We start from the raw sequence: 19,745 nt of genomic DNA, 5'->3' as shown, positions 1-19,745 counted from the left end.
GGGGAAACTAAATACAAGTACATAAAAAACAACAACCCCAGTTTACAGTGCCTAATTGTCAGAAAGTCAGGGAAAGTTTTCTGCCCACAGCATCCCAGGAGGATGTTGCCAGATCCAACTATTAAAGGCAGAATGGGTTACGGGGTTTTTGAATCCCTGAACATACATCCTACATAATAAACCACCAATCTGAATTGGCTTCGAAGAGTGAGGAAGAAGTATCATCAAGATATGCAATTTTCTTTCCTACTGCCTCGCTGTGCTAGTACTCCTTCGCATCATGACAGATGCACCCTCAGCAACCTTCCACTTATTTAGAGGATACAGACTAGACAAAAGATGAGAAACATAGCTTGTAGCAGCATTCTTTATATGAATCTTCAGTCTTGAAATCTGTCGCATCAGAAACAGAATGCAACATAGCTAAAGACAGTCTATTGATGCCTCCCCTTGATCTATCCTCTGGGCTTCAGCTGCTTAGTATTGATATTATTACATCTTTGTAATAATGGGCATTCTGGATATCCTTTGAACGCTTCTTGGAAATTTAATCTGGTTGTAGTGGAAGGGTTTCTGAATTTGGCATTAAAAAAAACAACAACACTTTTTGTAGTTATTTCAGGAAAACAACTTTGTTCACCAAGCCCATTCCTGAACTGAGTCCAAGGATGACTTGTCTGCCAGTAATGAGCAGCTTAAACCAAGAGCACAGAAAACACTGCAGCTTTTTCTCTCCAGTCAAGATAATCTCAAAAGGCTTGAGAAAAACAAGCACCAAGCCGTGAACTATTCAACAGTTGTTACAGACTTTAAAATGTTCTGCATGGATAGCTACGTTTCACCTGCTGGAGGGCTTTTAAATAATATATATATATATATTCCTATTGATACTTTTTATGAAGTCCTCACTTGTCCCTTGTTTGGGGAGGAACATCTCATTAAGCACCCTAAATTATATTTTGTGTTGTCTGTTTTCAAATGCAAGATGCCAAATATTTTGCTTCCTCCTCCTTATCTTGTAGAATAATAATACCACACCAAAAAGCCCCAAACAGGAGCAAAACAGATTCCTTTGTTGACTTTCCATTAGTATGTAGATGAATGCACAGACACTAATATGTTCAAAAACAAAACACTGGAAGCTTTAAACCTGAACTCACCCAATTCTCACTTTATCTTCTGGATTATTCAGCAACAAATTAAAACACACCAGCTACAGATAGTATTCTTAGACACAATTAGAATCAAGCTCCACTTTTAATTTGACAATAATAAATTAAACAGCAATAAAATTTAGCAATTATAGAGCACATGACAGTGTGCAAAGCAGTTCACATACATCAGCTCAATTATTCCTTGACACAATCCTGTGTGCCCGCCCCTGTATTATTAAACACTATGCTGAAAAGGCTGAGGACCGCACAAGATGGAATTATGTGAAGGTATTTTAAAATGCAAATAGCATCAACCGGGCATGTTCATCAATATCAGGATTGTAGCAGGCAGAGTGACCTATCCTGAATAATCACAATGGCTTCCAGGAGTCCTGTAAATTGAAGGGATTTAACACATTGCTTCTGTGGTCCTGAGGAAACTTCCACCTCTGAAGATGCTTCCTGCATTAAAAGAACACCTATCAGTGGTGCAAATGAAGATAACAATGTCAGAGGAAGTACCTTCCTCAAGACCACAGCACAGAAAGGGTTAAATTTCCCCTTCCCTCCGGTTGCAATCCCAATAATAATCACACACCCTTGATTGATGCCATTTGCCTCTTTAAAATATTGGGATGACCCTCGGGATCTCTTCCAGCTCTAAGATTCTATGATTCTATGAAACTGATGAACACAAAGGCTTCACATGAAAAATAGATACTGCTCTCACCACAAAGAAACCCTCCAGATTCCACGTGGTTGTTTTCAATTTATTATCTTTTCAAGAAGAAAAAAAGGACCCCATAACAATTAAGTCCAGTCAAAGGCAACTATGGGGTTATGGCGCTCAAACAGCTTTCCAGGTCATGTGGCCAGAATGACTAAACTACATCTGGCGCAATGGGACACCGTGACGAGTGCACAGAAACGCCATTTACCTTCCCGTCACAGCGGTACCTATTTATCTACTTGCACTGCTGTGCTTTCAAACTGCTAGCTTGGCAGGAGCTTAGGCACAGCAATGGAAGCTCACCCCGTCATATGGATTTGAACAGCCAACTTTCTAATCAGCAAACCCAAGAGGCTCAGTGGTTTAGACCAAAGAGCCACCCACTCCCATCTCGTAAAAGACCTAGTTTTAACATATGCAGTTTCAGTCCTCAAAAAATAACAGATTAAGCAGAGATATGAACCATTACAAAAGTATACAACCCTCGTTAATCCTCAATTGCCTCACAGATTAGGGTTTTTTTAGTATTTACTTAGTTACTTACTTACTTATGATGTTATCTATCTCCACTGCCTTCAGGTTTACATTGCATTACATTTTTTTCATACTAGATGAGGCTGAGCAGTCTCCCGCTTCTTCCTGCCTAAAGAAGGTTCCATACATTTCAAACCTTCCCAGAATCCAGGGGCACCAACTATAGGGGCAGAAGGGGCTTCAGCCCCCTCAATATTTATGAGCAGGAGGCAAAGCCCCCCAATATTGAGGGGGCCACCATTCCCCACCACCAACAGGTGAGGGCTTGCCTGCCAGGTGGGGCAGGAGGCATGGAGGACGATTTTCACCCTCTGCGCCCCCCCCCCCACTGCCGATGGGCAAGTGCTGGCCTGCCGGGTGGGGAGGGACAGGTCACGTGATGCTGGGCCCCCTCAATGTGGGGGGGGGGGGCAAGTTGGCACCCCTGCCAGAATCTCAGTAAGAATCACATTTAGTGTTAGGGGCCACCTGAGCTAGAACCAGGGCTCACTGACTCTGTGTACATATGCAAGTCCTCACGATCAACTGAACGCCGGCATGGACAAAATACGGGTCACCTGACATCTTTGTGACATCAGGTAATTGGCAGGTGGGTGGCTCTGCCCAAATGTCAAACTTTGCCCATGGGGATGAGATGATGAGGAAGGAAAGGATCCAGTCCACTAGCTACATCCAGTTCCTTACACCTGGTCTATATAAAGAGCTTTGTGTGAGTTGGGTATGACCAACAACAGCATTCCTTGTTCTGTTCTGCTATTTGCAATTTGAGGCTCAGGGAAAGCCTGGGCAGAAAGGTAAGCATTCAAAGTTGTGCATTACTACCACATTTAATTAACATTAGACTTGTTTTAGAATGCCCTACTTTCCCTTCCCCTTTCTTTCTTTCTTTCTTTCTTTCTTTCTTTCTTTCTTTCTAAGCGCCAGAAACCAAACCAAAAAAAGTAAGCTTAAGCTTACATTATCAAATGATCACCTGATTGAAAAAGTTTTGTGATCCACCATCAATTTCAAAAATCCACCATATAATAATAATAATAAAAATAATAATTTATTATTTATACCCCGCCCATCTGGCTGAGTTTCCCCAGCCACTCTGGGCGGCTCCCAATCAGTGTTAAAAACAGTACAGCATTACATATTAAAAACTTCCCTGAACAGGGCTGCCTTAAGATGTCTTCTGAATGTCAGGTAATTCTTTATCTCTTTGACATCTGATGGGAGGGCATTCCACAGGGCGGGTGCCACTACCAAGAAGGCCCTCTGTCTGGTTCCCTATAGCCTCACTTCTCGCAATGAGGGAACCGCCAGAAGGCCCTTGGCGCTGGATCTCAGTGTCCGGGCTGAACAATGAGGGTGGAGACGCTCCTTCAGGTATACAGGACCGAGGCCGTTTAGGACTTTAAAGGTCAGCACCAACACTTTGAATCGTGCTCGGAAACGTACTGGGAGCCAATGCAGATCTCTCAGAACCGGTGTTATGTGGTCCCGGCGGCCACTCCCAGTCACCAGTCTAGCTGCCGCATTCTGTATTAATTGCAGTTTCCGGGTCACCTTCAAAGGTAGCCCCACGTAGAGCGCGTTGCAGTAGTCCAAGCGTGAGATAACTAGAGCATGCACCACTCTGGCAAGACAGTCCGCGGGGAGGTAGGGTCTTAGCCTGCGTACCAGGTGGAGCTGGTAGACAGCTGCCCTGGACACAGAGTTAACCTGCGCTTCCATGGACAGCTGTGAGTCCAAAATGACTCCCAGGCTGTGCCCCTGGTCCTTCAGGGGCACAGTTACCCCATTCAGGACCAGGGAATCCTCCACACCAGCCCGCCTCCTGTCCCCCAAAAACAGTACTTCTGTCTTGTCAGGATTCAACCTCAATCTGTTAGCTGCCATCCAACCTCCAACCGCCTCCAGGCACTCACACAGGACCTTCACCGCCTTCACTGGTTCTGATTTAAAGGAGAGGTAGAGCTGGGTGTCATCTGCATACTGATGAACACCCAGTCCAAACCCCCTGATGATCTCTCCCAGCGGCTTCATATAGATATTAAAAAGCATGGGAGAGAGGACAGAACCCTGAGGCACTCCACAAGTGAGAGCCCAGGGGTCTGAACACTCAACCCACCACCACTTTCTGGACACGGCCCAGGAGGAAGGAGCGGAACCACTGTATGACAATGCCCCCAGCTCCCAGCCCCTCTAGACGGTCCAGAAGGATGTTATGGTCGATGGTGTCAAAGGCCGCTGAGAGATCCAGCAGAACTAGGAAACAGCTCTCACCTTTGTCCCTAGCCCGCCGGAGATCATCAACCAGCGCGACCAAGGCAGTTTCAGTCCCATGGTGAGGCCTGAATCCCGATTGGAAGGGATCCAAATGGTCCGTTTCCTCCAGGCGTGCTTGGAGTTGTTCAGCAACCACCCGCTCAATCACCTTGCCCAAGAATAGCAGATTTGAGACTGGGCGATAGTTGGCCAAATTGGCTGGGTCTAAAGAAGCGGTTTGATGACCGCCTCTTTCAGTGGGTCTGGGAAGGCTCCCTCACAGAGGGAAGCATTCACCACCCCGCAGAGCCCATCGCCCAGCCCTTCCCAGCTCGCTTTTATCAGCCAGGATGGGCAAGGATCAAGGAGACAGGTGGTCGGTTTCACTCGTCCAAGCAGCCTGTCCACATCCTCGGAGGTAACAGATTGGAATTGATCCCATGTAACAGGACCAGACAGAACTCTAGCACTCTCCCGCCCTGGCCCTGCTCCCACGGTGGAGTCTACCTCCTTCTGAATCTGAGCGATTTTATCTGCAAAAAAACTTTGCAAAAGCATTGCAGGAGATCTTGGGGTCCCTACCAGGCCTCGGTGGAACAGGTGGTTCCGATAGATTGCGAACCACCTGAAAAAGTCTCCTGCTGCTGTTTTCTGCAGATGCAATGGAGGCGGCGAAGAAGGCCCTCTTCGCCGTCGCCATTGCCACTTGGTAGGCTCAACGTTGAGCTCTAACCCGTGTCCGGTCTGATTCAGAATGAGTTTTCCGCCACCGGCGCTCTAGCCGTCTCAACGATTGTTTCATCACCCTCAGCTCCGGGGAAAACCACGGGGCTGTCCGGGCTCCATGCAATCGGAGAGGGCGCTTCGGAGCCAGACAGTCAATAGCCCTGGTTAACTCCGCATTCCAGCGTGCCACCAGGGAATCAGCTGAAAGGCCATCAACTTGGGATAAAGCATCCCCTACCACTCTCTGGAAGCCAATTGGATCCATTAAGTGGCGGGGGCGGACCATCCAAATCGGTCCCACCTCCCTGCGGAGGGGAAGGGTTGCGGAGAAGTCCAGTTGCACCAGGAAGTGATCTGACCATGGCACTTCTTTTGTTTCGCTTTTAGTTAGTTTCAGATCACCAACATCCATAGAGGTGAACACCAGGTCTAAGGCATGCCCATGGCTATGCGTTGGGCCAGACTTATTCAGGGACAGCCCCATGGAGGCCATGCTTTCCACGAAGTCCCGAGCGGTCCCTTGTAAGGTCGTGTCGGCATGGATGTTAAAATCCCCCAGGACAACCAAGCTAGGTGTCTCCAGGAGCATATCCGCCACGACCTGAAGCAGCTCGGGCAGGGAATCCTTGGTGCAGCGGGGAGGTCGGTACACCAGTAGGAATCCTGTACTGCCCCTATTGCCCAACTTCCAGAACATGCACTCAGAAAACTGGGTCTTCCCAATAGGACGCCTGGTGCAGACTAATGACTTCCTAAAAATCACTGCAACCCCCCCTCCCCGCCCACATGACCTGGGTTGCTGTGCGTAAGAGAAACCTGGTGGGCAAGCAGCGGCAAGGACAGGCCTATCTGCTTCATCCAACCAGGTCTCTGTCACACATGCCAGGTCAAATCCTCCATCCACAATCAGGTCGTGGATGGCAGTGGTTTTATTCATCATTGACCTGGCATTGCACAGCAACACTTTCAGGTCATGTGGGTTTCCCTTGCTGATTACTGTATCCTTCCGGTCAGAACCAGACCTGGAGGCAGGGATAGTCCTCAAACAACGACTAAACCTGCCTCCTCGGTAATGACATGGTCTGGTCTTAGCATAACTCCTCCTCCTGCCCGTGATCACTGAGATCGGGTGTCTCAATACATCCCCCCCGTGGAACCTGCCCCACCCAATCTATTGGCTGAGGCCCACTCCCAGGCAGCCATGACCCTTCCCCTTAAAAGGCAAAGTACAAACTATATAATAATTTAACAGAATAATAATAATAATAAAACAGAACAGAACAAAACAAAACAAAGCAAGAAACAATAACACTGACTAAAAGCTTATCCCACCCCAAGCAAAAATAAAATAATGAAATAATATAATATTATAAAAAACAACCACCACCATTTAAAGTGCTACAAATTAAAAGTGATTAAAACATTTAAAACCATTTTGTCCATTGCTGCCGGTAGCTGCTCAGGCCTCTAAACTGTAGTGGTAGTGCAGGTCATGCATATGACCATGCATCTCATTTCCAATCACCTGATCAAGATTAACTTGCGGCTATCGAGATCTGACACCGATTGCATTAAACAAACTTTGCGGCAATCGATTTCACAACGCTGCTTGTTCCACGTCATATCAATTTCTTCTTTATTGTATTGAGCCCAGATGTGTGGAACTCACAAGAGCACGGGTTCCCTATATTTGGTCTCTTAATTTACCGGTAAAAGAATAAGGCTGAATATGTTCCATCAGTTATTAATTTTCTGTCATTTAAACATGAAATGTGCCAGCAACTAGACCTTATTTCGCTTACTGAATGGTATCCTTATTTGAACATTAATCATCAGTTCTGAATTTCCATGAACTACTAATAAAGCTGTAGAGAAAAACACGTCTCTTTGTGTGGGCAACGTTCTAGGACTTGTTATTCTAGCCTGAGGTGCAAGATGAACTGGAGCTTCCTCGGCTTATGTATGTCACAGTGTTGGTAGAGTTGCCAGCAAAACCCTCCAAACCAGCAAATTCTCTCCTTTCGGGTATTTTCAAATGGATTAAAACTGCCCAAATAGCGTAAGGAGCTATTTCAAAAAAAACAAAGTGTCCCCATGCCATTTGTGACGGTTTTGCCTGCCAGGACCCAAGACCATGGGTCAAGCTGGCCAAAATGGATATAACACACTGGCAGGGGGAGAGCAGGTTTGGGCCAAAGTTATTATCAAATGGCTGTAAGCCACAGATCCAAGCTGCTCCAATCTGCACATGGCGCAAGAAAGGCCAGCTTTCCCCAGGACTGAAGATAACAAGGTAGCCCCACAGACTAAGAAAGCTCCATGGGCCTACCACAGCCTCAAATCATTCATTTATTATTATTTAAGTCATCGCTTCCCACCCAAATATCTCGAAGCAGAATGAAATTCAACACTAAAATGTTAATATAACGTGTGGGGGGGGGGCAGCCAATAGATCTCAAGCCATTGGTGAATTATGGACAGATTGAGCGAATGAGACCAACAGTGGGTCTAATGGTCAAGATGGCAGTTTCTGCACTTGCTGTAGAGGGAAGTGAGGGGCAGATGGGGCTTGTCAACCTGGGAAGGTAGCCCATCTAGGAGAAGGGAAACTCTGATCCTAAGATGGTGGGATGGTGCCTTCTATGCCATATTGCTCTGCTTCCTTCTGGACCACATCTCAAGGCTGAGAGGGGGCTTTATCATCTGGGCAGCCCAAGACCTCCATACACACTGACCAGGCTTGCACCCTGGGAAGTCACTTCGGTGCTGCAGCAGTTTGGCTTCACCCTTGGAGGCACAACTCCATGTTTCTTGAGACAGATGGATGTCATCAACAGCAGTGTGTGTGTGTGTGTATTTAGGTTTTATGTATATGTTAATACATATCATACACATGCATAAAACCTAAATAAATTCAGCAACAGCCAATGAACATTGTCACAATATCTAAAATGGGCTAATAACCAAGCTGGGGAAAGGCTGAGCAAGCAGGCTTTGTTTTTAACAGCCTTTGGAAGCACCCGTACATTAAAAACAAAACAAGAGTCCTTCTGGATCAGGCCAAAGGACATTTGCTGAACCTTTGCTGCTTACAGGCTGCCTGTAGGCATCTGGTTGGCCACTGCAAGAACAGGTTATTGCCTACAGGGAGCCTGCAAGCGGCAGCAACCTTAAACAGATGCACTTCTCTTAGGAGGAACAATACACTGCAGATCTCACTGGTTTACTGCATAAAACCAATAGACAGGCACTAACCTAAGGTCCAGTAGGTCACTGCTTCCAGATGAGAAGGACTGCTGCAGATGGCATGTATATACATAAAGTGAATCATCGACTCTGCCAGCCACCACCAAAACAAAATACGAAGAGAGCCCCTGATGAAAACCCAGAGGTTGAACTTCAAACTGCAGGTTTCTTGTTTATTCATCTGTATTAGAAATAGTAATAACGAAAACGATGATGATGATAATGAATGGTGATGATAACAATACTGTATAGAAAAGATGGGACATTTAGGCTGCAATCCTATATACACACTTACCTGGGAGCGAGTCTTACTGAACTCAGTGGGACTTACAGTGGTACCTCAGGTTAAGAACTTAATTCGTTCTGGAGGTTGCCATTTGAATGGCAACGACCATCAAGTGGAAGAGGGGAGGCGGCCCTCTCATATATTTTATTGGTGGGGTTGATGACCCCTCAGCCCCTATGAGTTGGTTTTCATGAATGGCACTATAGTGGTACCTCGGGTTAAGTACTTAATTTGTTCTGGAGGTCTGTTCTTAACCTGAAACTGTTCTTAACCTGAGGTGCCACTTTAGCTAATGGGGCCTCCCACTGCCGCCGCGCGATTTCTGTTCTCATCCTGAAGCAAAGTTCTTAACCTGAGGTACTATTTCTGGGTTAGCGGAGTCTGTAACCTGAAGCTTCTGTAGCCTGAAGCATCTGTAACCTGAAGCATCTGTAACCTGAGGTACCACTGTACTTCTGAGCAGACATGCAAAGGATTGCCCTGTTAATTAAGACAAGCAGTCTCATTTTAAAATGTATGTCTGGATAGTAAAGTACTGAATGTATTGGGAAGACCAGTGCTCATGGAGTCTTGTACAGTAGTCTCAGTTTGGCTGACAAATTTTATTACAGTGATACCTCGGTTCTCGAATTTAATCCATTCCAGGAGTCCATTCGACTCCCAAAATGGTTTGAAAACCAAGGTGTGGCTTCTGATTGGCTGCAGGAGCTTCCTGCACTCAATCGGAAGCCACGGAAGCTGCATTGGACGTTTGGCTTCCGAAAAACGTTCACAAACCGGAACACTCACTTCCGGGTTTGTAGCATTCGGGAGCCGATTTGTTCAGGAGCCAAGCTGTTTGACTACCAAGGTATATGTATATGTATTTGAAGTGTAATATTAAGGCCATTATTGAAGTGTGGAGTACTTAAAAACCTGAGACGTGTGGATAGCACTTCTGTAAATAAATGGGCACAAAGACCAGACTTTCCCAACCTGGTGCCCTTCTGATGCTTTGAACTACAACTTCCATCAGCCCCTGTGGTAGTATAAAGTACCTGGAGAACACCAGGTTGGGTGTAGACCAAACGTGGGGAACCTAGATGTTTCAAACTACAACTCCCAGCAGCCCCACCAAGCATGGCCAATGGTTGGAAGTGTAGTTCAGCAACAACTGGAAGGTTAAAGGTTCCCCACACCTGATATAAATCATGGTGTATGATGGGGGACTCACACATGGTGTTTTGCTGTTTGTACCCATATGATTATGACAAACTGTGGGCTCTACTTCTTTTAACCCATTTCCAAATAGAAGAAGCAGGAATCCATCACATTTGAAGTGCTTCTGACATGCTCCTGATCCGAAAACATAAATACTTCAAAGTAAACCAATTTCAACTGAATTTTCCTATGGCCCTTTCTTGTGCGAAGTCTACTGCAGGAATGCATTTTTTGAAGTCCCCTTTCCAGTGCTTTATTCTAGAAAAAGAGGTGCCAGAACTCACTACGAACGCATCCTTTGTTCTCCTATAATGGCAATGGTGCCCAACTGAGAGACGCTGGAACTGATTTCCTGTGAGTTCCGACTGAAAAGAAGCCCTGCCCTTTCCTGATCTTGCACACCAGGTTTCCTCAGAGAATCCAATCATGTATCAAAGGAGGACCAAGCAAGATATTTGTCTAACATTATCAAATCCCCACTTTAAACTCTCAATTTTTTTTATAAGTGCCTCATCGACTCACACTAACTCTGGATCACGTACGTCAACCAATGCACTTGTTCTGTTAGTGAAAAGATTTCTGTTTCCACACCTTGTGCCCTACTCCGCAGACTTGGGGGAAGCCCTGGATCAGGTTCAGGGGAGGAGATAGGGAGAGGAGAAGTTCTCTGGCATGGCACAAAGTCATTGGACTGATTGAATGAGTGTGCTCTTTACATTGTCAGATTTTCTAGCATTTTGTTCATTAAATGGTTTAAACAGAGTAAGTCTATCAGCATTCCCACGCTTCAAGCTTTATGACGATCTTTGTGTAGTAGTTATGAGTCTGGTTGCGTAGATATGACTTTTTTTAAAAAAAAAAAAACCTGACCAAATTTTTATTCCTTAGTAAATTACTAACACATAACAAAAGCTTAAAAGATTTAGGCTTTCATCCCTTTTCATTTTTATCCGTCTCACTAATGTCTGCTCACATCATGCAGAGCTGACTCATTTCTCTGAGCATCATGCTTAATCATTCTGCAAAGTTCCCTTCAACCCATAATGGCCAGTAGAATTCGCCCCCCACCCCCAAAAGGCATGTGGGATTAGAATAGTCTCAACATCTAGTCTTTATCACCTGTTGGGATAATTGTTTCTGAAAAAGCATTTTGTTCCCTGACCTCTCAGGAAAGTGATCCTGAATGAATAAAGGCAATTAACCGAAGAGAAATGTGCTTATTTCCCTTTACACTCAGGATTTGCATTCAGGATTTCAAGCAGGAATAATTAAAATGTTGTTTTGAAATATTGAATTTGGAAAAAGTTGCCTTTATAGGAAGATATTCAGGCAACCCAATAAAGCAGGAAAATGATTCATTCAGAATTATACTCATGTGTTAACTCATTTTTTGTTCAATGTGTGAATACCACTTTCTATATTATTATTATTATTATTATTATTATTATTATTATTATTATTAGCATGCTGTCAGTTAACACTGGCCAGCTTACACAAAATATTTTTAAAATACAGTAATAATTAACACCCCCCCAAAAAAATCCACCTTCCTTGCATAGAGGCAGCATAAAATAATTTTCAGCCCAGATGTAGGACACAGTTAGAACACCTGGGTTAACAAAAAATGCATTTGAAAGGCCTTAATTTGTTTTAACTGATTTTAACAGTGTACTTTTTAAATCTACCCTGGGACCTCATGGTGAAGATAAGGTAAGAAATCTGATTACAATGACTAATAACAGAAAAGGCACAGAAAGTGAGCTTCTTTGGTGAGGCTATTTCCCACGACACAATGAACTATGTATTTTTGCACTCAAGACAATTTTGTCCTCCACAACAAACTCTGATGTGAAGATAGCCAGACCCTACGTAGAGAGCATACACTAAAGGGGGGGGGCACTTTCAAACTACGGTAGGCCAGAAGGTCAAAAACAAGAACCTTAGGCTGGACACCATTCTCTTTCTTGCCCCCCATCCCTGACTTCTGGATGTTATATTCTCTTTTCAGAACTTTGTTGCTGAGAATGGCTTCTCAGGGGGTTTGACAGACAGCAAAATGTTTCTCATAGGGATGCTTTCAAGTTAGTAGGGCCTTAACACTAAGAGCTAAGGTAGCTAACATTTCCCTTTTTCTGTGTGATTGAGTAATGGTTATTAGTTTCTCCTCAACTATGAGACCTAACCTTTAATGCAGTGTCCTCTCTCGCTCTCTCTTCACAGATTCATGGAAGGTACATACTCTTTTAAGGAAGCATTACATGCAGAACAGAAGTATAAAACATAAATGGAGTTGCCAGAATAGTTCAGAAGCACCTAACTGATATATATCTACACAGTGGATTTAGCCCGGCATAGACAAACTCGGCCCTCCAGATGTTTTGAGACTACAACTCCCATCATCTCTGACCACTTGTCCTGTTAGCTAGGGATGATGGGAGTTGTAGTCCCAAAACATCTGGAGGGCCGAGTTTGCCTATGAATGATTCAACCTAAATCTCAAATCATCTGAAATTCCACTATTCATCCCAAAGTTTCCAAGATCTTTCAGGTTTCCCGGTTTTCTTTCTTTACTTTGGAAAAAATCCAAATGTCCTTCATCCAAAGATATCAGGGGTGGGAACAATAATGAAAAGCCATAGAAGCAAAATGTAGCCCACCATAAAAGTATAAAAACCAAAAGGCAAGGTAAAATCACACAAATGTGGTCCCTTTAAAATGCCTGAGGAAACAAGGAAGCCTTACAGCACAGTCCAAGCCCAACATCTGCTGTTTGGATTCAACGGATTTTGGGCTTCCTCAGCTGAGCTGAGGAATCAGCAATAGCTATACTCTACAGCAGTGATGGCCAAACTTGGCCCTCCAGCTGTTTTTGGACCACAACTCCCATCATCCCTAGCTAACAGGACCAGTGGTCAGGGGTGATGGGAATTGTAGTCTCAAAACAGCTGGAGGACCAAGTTTGGCCATCACTGCTCTACAGCATCAAATGTTGCTATACTGGCATAACTCTTTCATCTCAGCACACTGGCACAATTTACGCCAGCTTCCTACAGTTAGTACTGTTCTGTTAACCAGGCACTGGAAAGATAGTAATGTTGACACCCACTGAGCTTCTCTAGAAAGGGCAATTGTAAGTTGTGGCACCACCGCAGAAAAGCTCCTCTCCTATATGCAAGCATTAACACACTCCAGAAAGTGACAACACCTGTAGAAGGCCCCCAGAGTGGTTCTGAATACAGGGGGGAAATGCTATAAATAAGTCAGAAATTAAATCGTTATAACAAAATGCTTAAAAAGCTATGTATAAATCGCTTAGAATTTTTTTGTTTGCTCTCTGGCACCATCTGGTGTTGCATGTTTACAAAGAATTCAAAACGGTTTTTTACTAATGTAGCTGAGTTAAGATTCTTAATTCTTAATTCACAGATAAAATGATATAGGAAGAGGCTTGAAAGGTAAGCATCTTTGCAGTGAATTGGGCTGTGCAGTGAATATGACGCCACCTTCTCGCATCTCCCTTTTGCAGGAAATTCTGGACTATGATTATGAGATGACATGGATATTTAGAACCTAACGAAATAGGTTATTTCCTGATAAAGCACATCAGTTCAGGCAGTCAATTTTTGTGGTCCTTCTCTACCACAACAGCTGTAAATCCTTATCACCTTTCATGCAATAATCCATAAACAACCTTGGAAGTTAATGCAATTTTCTGGAAGCTTCCCATACCACTAACACAGCCCCCTAAAACTGCAAAATAAATTCTACAACATCGCACATGCTTAATATTCAGCACATAATTTTGCTTAATTAAAAAGAAACTAAGATAATGCTGTTCAGCTAAAGAAAATGAAATCACATTTGCTCATCTTTCAGCTTTCAGCTTTGGGTAAGGCCTCTTAAATGTTTACTTAATTATGGATTATTAGACTATTGTGAAGAAACAAAAAAAAGAATTTGACTTTGTATTATTTATGATGATTAATTGATAATTTTCATTGTTCATTTATATTACAAATCTTTAAATCATCTTATATGTATATTTGTACATTAAAACGTGGTGGTGGTGGTGGGGTGTGTGTGTATTGCTTTTCTCCCAAGTTAGATTCAAGGCAGCTTCTAACATTTAAAATGAACATTATAAAATACAAAATAATAAAAAGAAACGAGTTAAAAACAGCAACTAAATTACACAGAATTATAGAATCATAGAACCGTAGAGTTGAAAGTGACCCTTGTCCAACCCCCTGCAATGAAGGAGTCTCAACGAGATCATACATGACAGGTGTGTTAGAATTCCTGCTCCCTGATTGCAGTCATGGGATTCTTGTCTTTCACATGATGGTGTATGTTTTGACTCCACAAAGTGGGAAGTGACAGAGACAGGATGTTTGTGTTACTGTGTTCCGTGAAGTGGGACTATTGTCCTTTGTTCTTTTCCTCTTTGCTGTCTGATGCTAAAGAGAGAGGGAGCCATGTTGCAGTGCTCCATGTGTGTTTATATGTAAATAAAGTAGATTAGCCCAAATGCTGAGTTGCTGAAGTCTGTAACGCAAGGTGCACTAACTCTGCGGATCCCTGAGTGTGCCGGTGTCGGTTGGAATCAGTCGCTGTGATGTTCGGGCTGAAGAAAGCTTATGAAGCTCCCGAATGATCGACCAGGAGGGAGGGAACATGCCAGTCGGGCATGTGTCTCTGCCAGGGTCCTACTCGAGTATAGGCTGAACTCCTGACAAGATGACCATCCAACCTCTGGTCAAAAACCTCCAAGGAAAGAGAGTCCACTACCTCTTGTGTCTGTTCCACTGTTAAACAGCTCTGAAGGTCAGAAAGTGTTCCGTCAGAATCTCCTTTCTTCTAACTTGAAGCCATTGATATGGGCCCTACACTCCAGAACAGAAGAAAGCAAGCTAGCTCCATCTTCCCTGTGACAATCCTTTAGATAGTTGAAGATATCTCCTCTCAGTCTCCAGGTTAAACAAACCCAACTCCATTAATCCCTCCTACCAGATGTCAAAGAGAACAACAACTACCAGACTTTTAGAAGACATCTGAAGGCAGCCCTGTTTAGGGAAGCTTTTAATGTTTGATGGATTACTGTACAGTGCTCCCTCAGGTTAAGAACTTAATTCATTCCGGAGGTCTGTTCTTAACCTGAAACTGTTCTTAACCTGAGACACCACTTTACCTAATGGGGCCTGCCGCTGCACCACCGCCGCACAATTTCTGTTCTTATCCTGAAGCAAAGTTCTTAACCCGAGGTACTATTTCTGGGTTAGCAGAGTCTGTAACCTGAAGCCTCTGTAACACGAGGTACCACTGTATTTCAAAATTTTGTTGGAAGCTGCCCAGAGTGGCTGGGGAAGTCCAGCAGGATGGGCAGGGTATAAATAATAAACTACTGTATTATTATTATTCATTGTTCCACATAAGATTTTCCAGAACCAGCAATTAAAATACAGTTTTCCCAGTGATCAGTGACAACAACTTTTCTAAGATTTGGGTTCGACAAAACAGGGGTCTTCTTATACATGGGGGCATCCTATACACGGAAGAATACAGTAAATTTCCCACATTCCCCATTGACAATCAGGCAGGAAGGCTAATGCACCAAGGGCACAGAGTCCACAATGGAGCCTTTCTGGAAGACCAAGTCAGCCTCCAGCACAGCCAAGTCATTCACCTGGCAAAACTCAGCAGCAGCCTCCTCAAGACTGTTGGTGATCTACGATTCTGATTATTTAGTAAGAAACTGTAAACACAGCAGATATTAGACTATAATGTCCAACATGTCACTTGTATAATATGTTTGTTTGTTTGACTGCCTGCATGTTTGTTATCTAAAAATTAAGCATTTACCTTCATTCATGCCAGGACACCTAGAATGCCCACATATCTTTTAGCTGGTGTGTGTGTGTGTGTGTGTGTGTGTGTGTGTGTGGTGGTTTATACTTCTGAAGTAAATTAAGTATTTGTGGGGAAATAGGGAAAAAAATTCCGCAGTTGTTAAGGGTAAGGGAACGAGGAAACACCTCATTCAGCTAACTTCCCTTTATTTTATTCTTTCCCCTTTCTTTCCTTGCTCTGTTCATCGCTGGGAAATGATTACACAGATGATTGGCTTATTCTCCATAAAGAATGGAAGATTACTTAATAACTCTTATTACATCTTTCAGGGAGCTTGCCGGATGCTTTCACTATTCTGACTCATCTTTAATGACATCTCAGTAGCAGCGAATACTTTGAAGAAACTACCATTCTTCAGAGTGCTTGGTGGGGGAGACTGGAAATTTCTGGGCTGCTGCCAATTCAGTGGTGATGCATGCCAATCAGACTTCTATAGGCATGTTGACACATCTGCTTCCTGTTCGAGCACCAAATCATAAAATAAAATATTCATCTAGGCACATCAGCAGAGATCTATCGAGGCCGTAGAGTGTTTCCTTTTAGTGGGAACCGGGTATCGACATTCCTTCAGCAGCTTTGAAAATCTTTAGTTTGGAGATAATTTTCCTTTCGTTTTATGGAACTGGTAGAAAGGTGCTTACGGCAGCTGATGTTCCTGCTATAGACTTGCCGATACAGCAGCTGCAAATTCAAGATGAAATGGAATCTCACTAATGCAAGCACACAGGTCTTCCACCTTCTCTCGTTTATTTCCTGAGCTGCCGGTTCTTTATTCTATATTGCAGAGATGGAAACCTCAGGCCTGGGGGACCAAATGAAGGTCTCGCTCTCGCTCTCTCGCTCTCTGGCCCTCAAGCCTTTTCCTAGGCTATACACCCTTTAGAGACACATCCCTCAGCAGCCCTTGTCTTTCACCCTCTTGGAGTGCTTTTGCCTGGCTGGAATAATAATACTACTAATAATAATAATTTATTATTTGTACCCCGCCCATCTGGCTGGGTTTCCCCAGCCACTCTGGGCGGCTTCCAACAAAGATTAAAAATACATCAAAATGCTGCACATTAAAAACTTCCCTGAACAGATGTTTTCTAAATGTCAGGTAGTTGTTTATATCTTTGACATCTGATGGGAGGGTGTTCCACAGGGCGGGCACCACTACTAAGAAGGCTCTCTGCCTGGTTCCCTGTAGCTTTGCTTCTCGCAGTGAAGGAACCGCCAGAAGGCCCTCAGAGCTGGACCTCAGTGTCCAGGCTGAACAATGGGGGTGGAGACACTTCTTCAGGTATACTGGGCCAAGGCCGTTTAGGGCTTTAAAGGTCAACACTAACACTTTGAATTGTGCTTGGAAATGTACTGGGAGCCAATGTAGGTCTTTCAAGACCGGTGTTATGTGGTCTCGGCGGCCACTCCCAGTCACCAGTTTAGCTGAACTCTGTGTCACTGAACTCTGATAATGCTTCCTGTTTGCTTGGACGGAGCATAGAGAGATTGAAGAATGTAGCCTACCATAGAATGGTAATACTGGCATTCATTGCTGCCCACAACGGACCCGAATGGCAAGTGAGCCACAGAATGTTGCCCAGAAGGGATTACGGCCTGTTGACTCATGTGGTCTATTAAGGCAAGAGATTGATTTTAATTGCTTAATATATAGAAATTTAATTGTCCCCAAATTTAATCCTCAATATCTCCAGGCAGGGCCGAGGAAAGCTTTGTCTGAAACCCTCTAGAGCTGCACAAACAGCCTATTAGCAACACCTGTTAGCACCTAATAACAACAAATATTATCAGTGAAGCACATACATTTTAATGCACCTTCCCCCCAAATTCAAGATTTGTCTACACCTGTTGCAGAAACAGGACTGCCAGGCTGTGTCCCACTCTCCCCAGCTTCCATCCTGTAGAGAGCACTGTCATGTAAAATTATGTAAATACGCCAATGCTTAAAACATTTATCCACTTAAAATCTCATCAGCGAGAATTTTTGAAGTAAGGAAACATGCATTTTTAAGGAGATAATGAGAACAGGAGTTCAGCACAATCTGAAAAGAGCTTTCTGGCTTTGCTTCCCAAAAGGCTAAAAAATCCTTATGATTAAATGACAATCTCTTTCAAGGCATGCAAGAAAATCTTATCACCTCCTATTTAGAACACACGCAAGCAGCTCCCACGACACCTCCGACACGTCCCCAAAATTCAAAGCTATGTTCCATCGAAATTGACCTAGATCTGATGGCCAAGAAAAGAGGTAAGCTTTCCTGGATCTGATGGACCATTCTAAAAATCAGAATGATGAATTCTCACAGTTGAACTAACTTAGTCATTTGCAACATGCACACTTAGGGAGGAATTCAACACTGCACGGTGCAAGATTTTCAGTTTGCCAGACAGAACAATCCGCCTTCCCCCCGCCCCCCGCATGCAGTTCTGGGGGTTCTCTCAACCCTCCCAAGCCAATTTCAGTGTGTGCACAGGGGGAGGGGGAAGTCCCATTGCTTAAGCAGAAGCCCTTGCACAGAGCTTCCACTGACCAGACACATTAGGTGAATCCTGCCCTTAGGGGTTGGGGACCTGACATTTTGCCTGTACAGTGGTGCCTCGCAAGACGAAATTAATCCGTTCCGCGAGTCTCTTCGTCTTGTGTTTTTTTCGTCTTGCGAAGCACGGCTATTAGCGGCTTAGTGGCTAATAACGGCTTAGCGGCTTAGCGGCTATTGGTGGCTTAGCAGCTTAGCAGCTTTAAGAAAAAGGAAAAAACTCGCGAGAACTTGCAAGACATTTTGTCTTGCGAAGCAAGCCCATAGGGAAATTCGTCTAGCGAAGCGACGCAAAAACCGAAAAACTCTTTCGTCTTGCGCGTTTTTCGTTTTGCAAGGCATTCGTCTTGCGGGGCACCACTGTAGACTTTTTCCAATTATAGAGCTGGACAGGATCTTGTAGGTCACCCAATCCACCCGCTGCTCAGTGCAGGGAATCAAGAGCTACAGCAGGGATGGGGAACCCTTTTGGCCGGGCAGGGCAGATCGTTATCTCCCCTCCCCCCATCCCACAGGCCAACTCTGACAAGTGGGTGGGGCTCATCAATCATCCCGTGCCATGAGGGCTCCATCCTGCTCTCTGCAGGGGTCTGCTTCATGACAGAGAATGTGCTGGTGAACATAATAAATAAATAAATAAATAAATAAATAAATAAATAAATAAATGTGAAATGAATACAGTTGTACCTCGGGTTAAGAACTTAATTCGTTCTGGAGGTCCATTCTTAACCTGAAACTGTTCTTAACCTGAGGTACCGCTTTAGCTAATGGGGCCTCCCACTGCTGCTGCGCCGCCAGCGCGTGATTTCTGTTCTCATCCTGAGGTAAAGTTCTTAACCTGAGGTACTATTTCTGGGTTAGCGGAGTCTGTAACCTGAAGCGCCTGTAACCCGAGGTATCACGGTATAAGGAATGACATGTGAATTAGAGAAAAATATGTAATATCAAGCAGCAATGGGAGGAAGTAGGGAAGCATTTAATATGAAGAGCAGGAAGTCAACTTTTTTTAGAAAATTGTATTAAATTTGATGTAGTTTGACACTGATTTGTTAAAATTTTTGAAAACTAATAAATATTTATTTGGGGGGGTGCTGGAGAAGCAGTACCCAGCAGGAACAAACTCTTCACTCATCAGCTGAGGAGCAGAGGGTTCAATCCTGTTCTCTGCAGGG

At 44.1% G+C, this 19,745-nt stretch overlaps 1 protein-coding gene across 4 annotated transcripts in view; it reads right to left on the bottom strand.

The window, feature by feature from the left end:
- The window catches only part of HHAT (hedgehog acyltransferase), a 190,088-nt gene that overhangs the window by 135,317 nt on the left and 35,026 nt on the right, over nt 1–19,745 (bottom strand). For all 4 annotated transcript variants that reach the window (XM_081904132.1, XM_081904131.1, XM_081904134.1 and 1 more), the window contains one exon: nt 8,653–8,824. In XM_081904132.1, coding sequence (XP_081760258.1) covers nt 8,653–8,824 — 172 coding nt within the window. The remainder of the gene's footprint in view (nt 1–8,652; nt 8,825–19,745) is intronic.

The sequence above is a fragment of the Podarcis melisellensis genome, assembly GCF_964234715.1.
Source record: "Podarcis melisellensis genome assembly, chromosome: 3".
Classification (NCBI taxonomy): domain Eukaryota; kingdom Metazoa; phylum Chordata; class Lepidosauria; order Squamata; family Lacertidae; genus Podarcis; species Podarcis melisellensis.
This window is presented reverse-complemented; position numbering and strand designations above follow the sequence as displayed.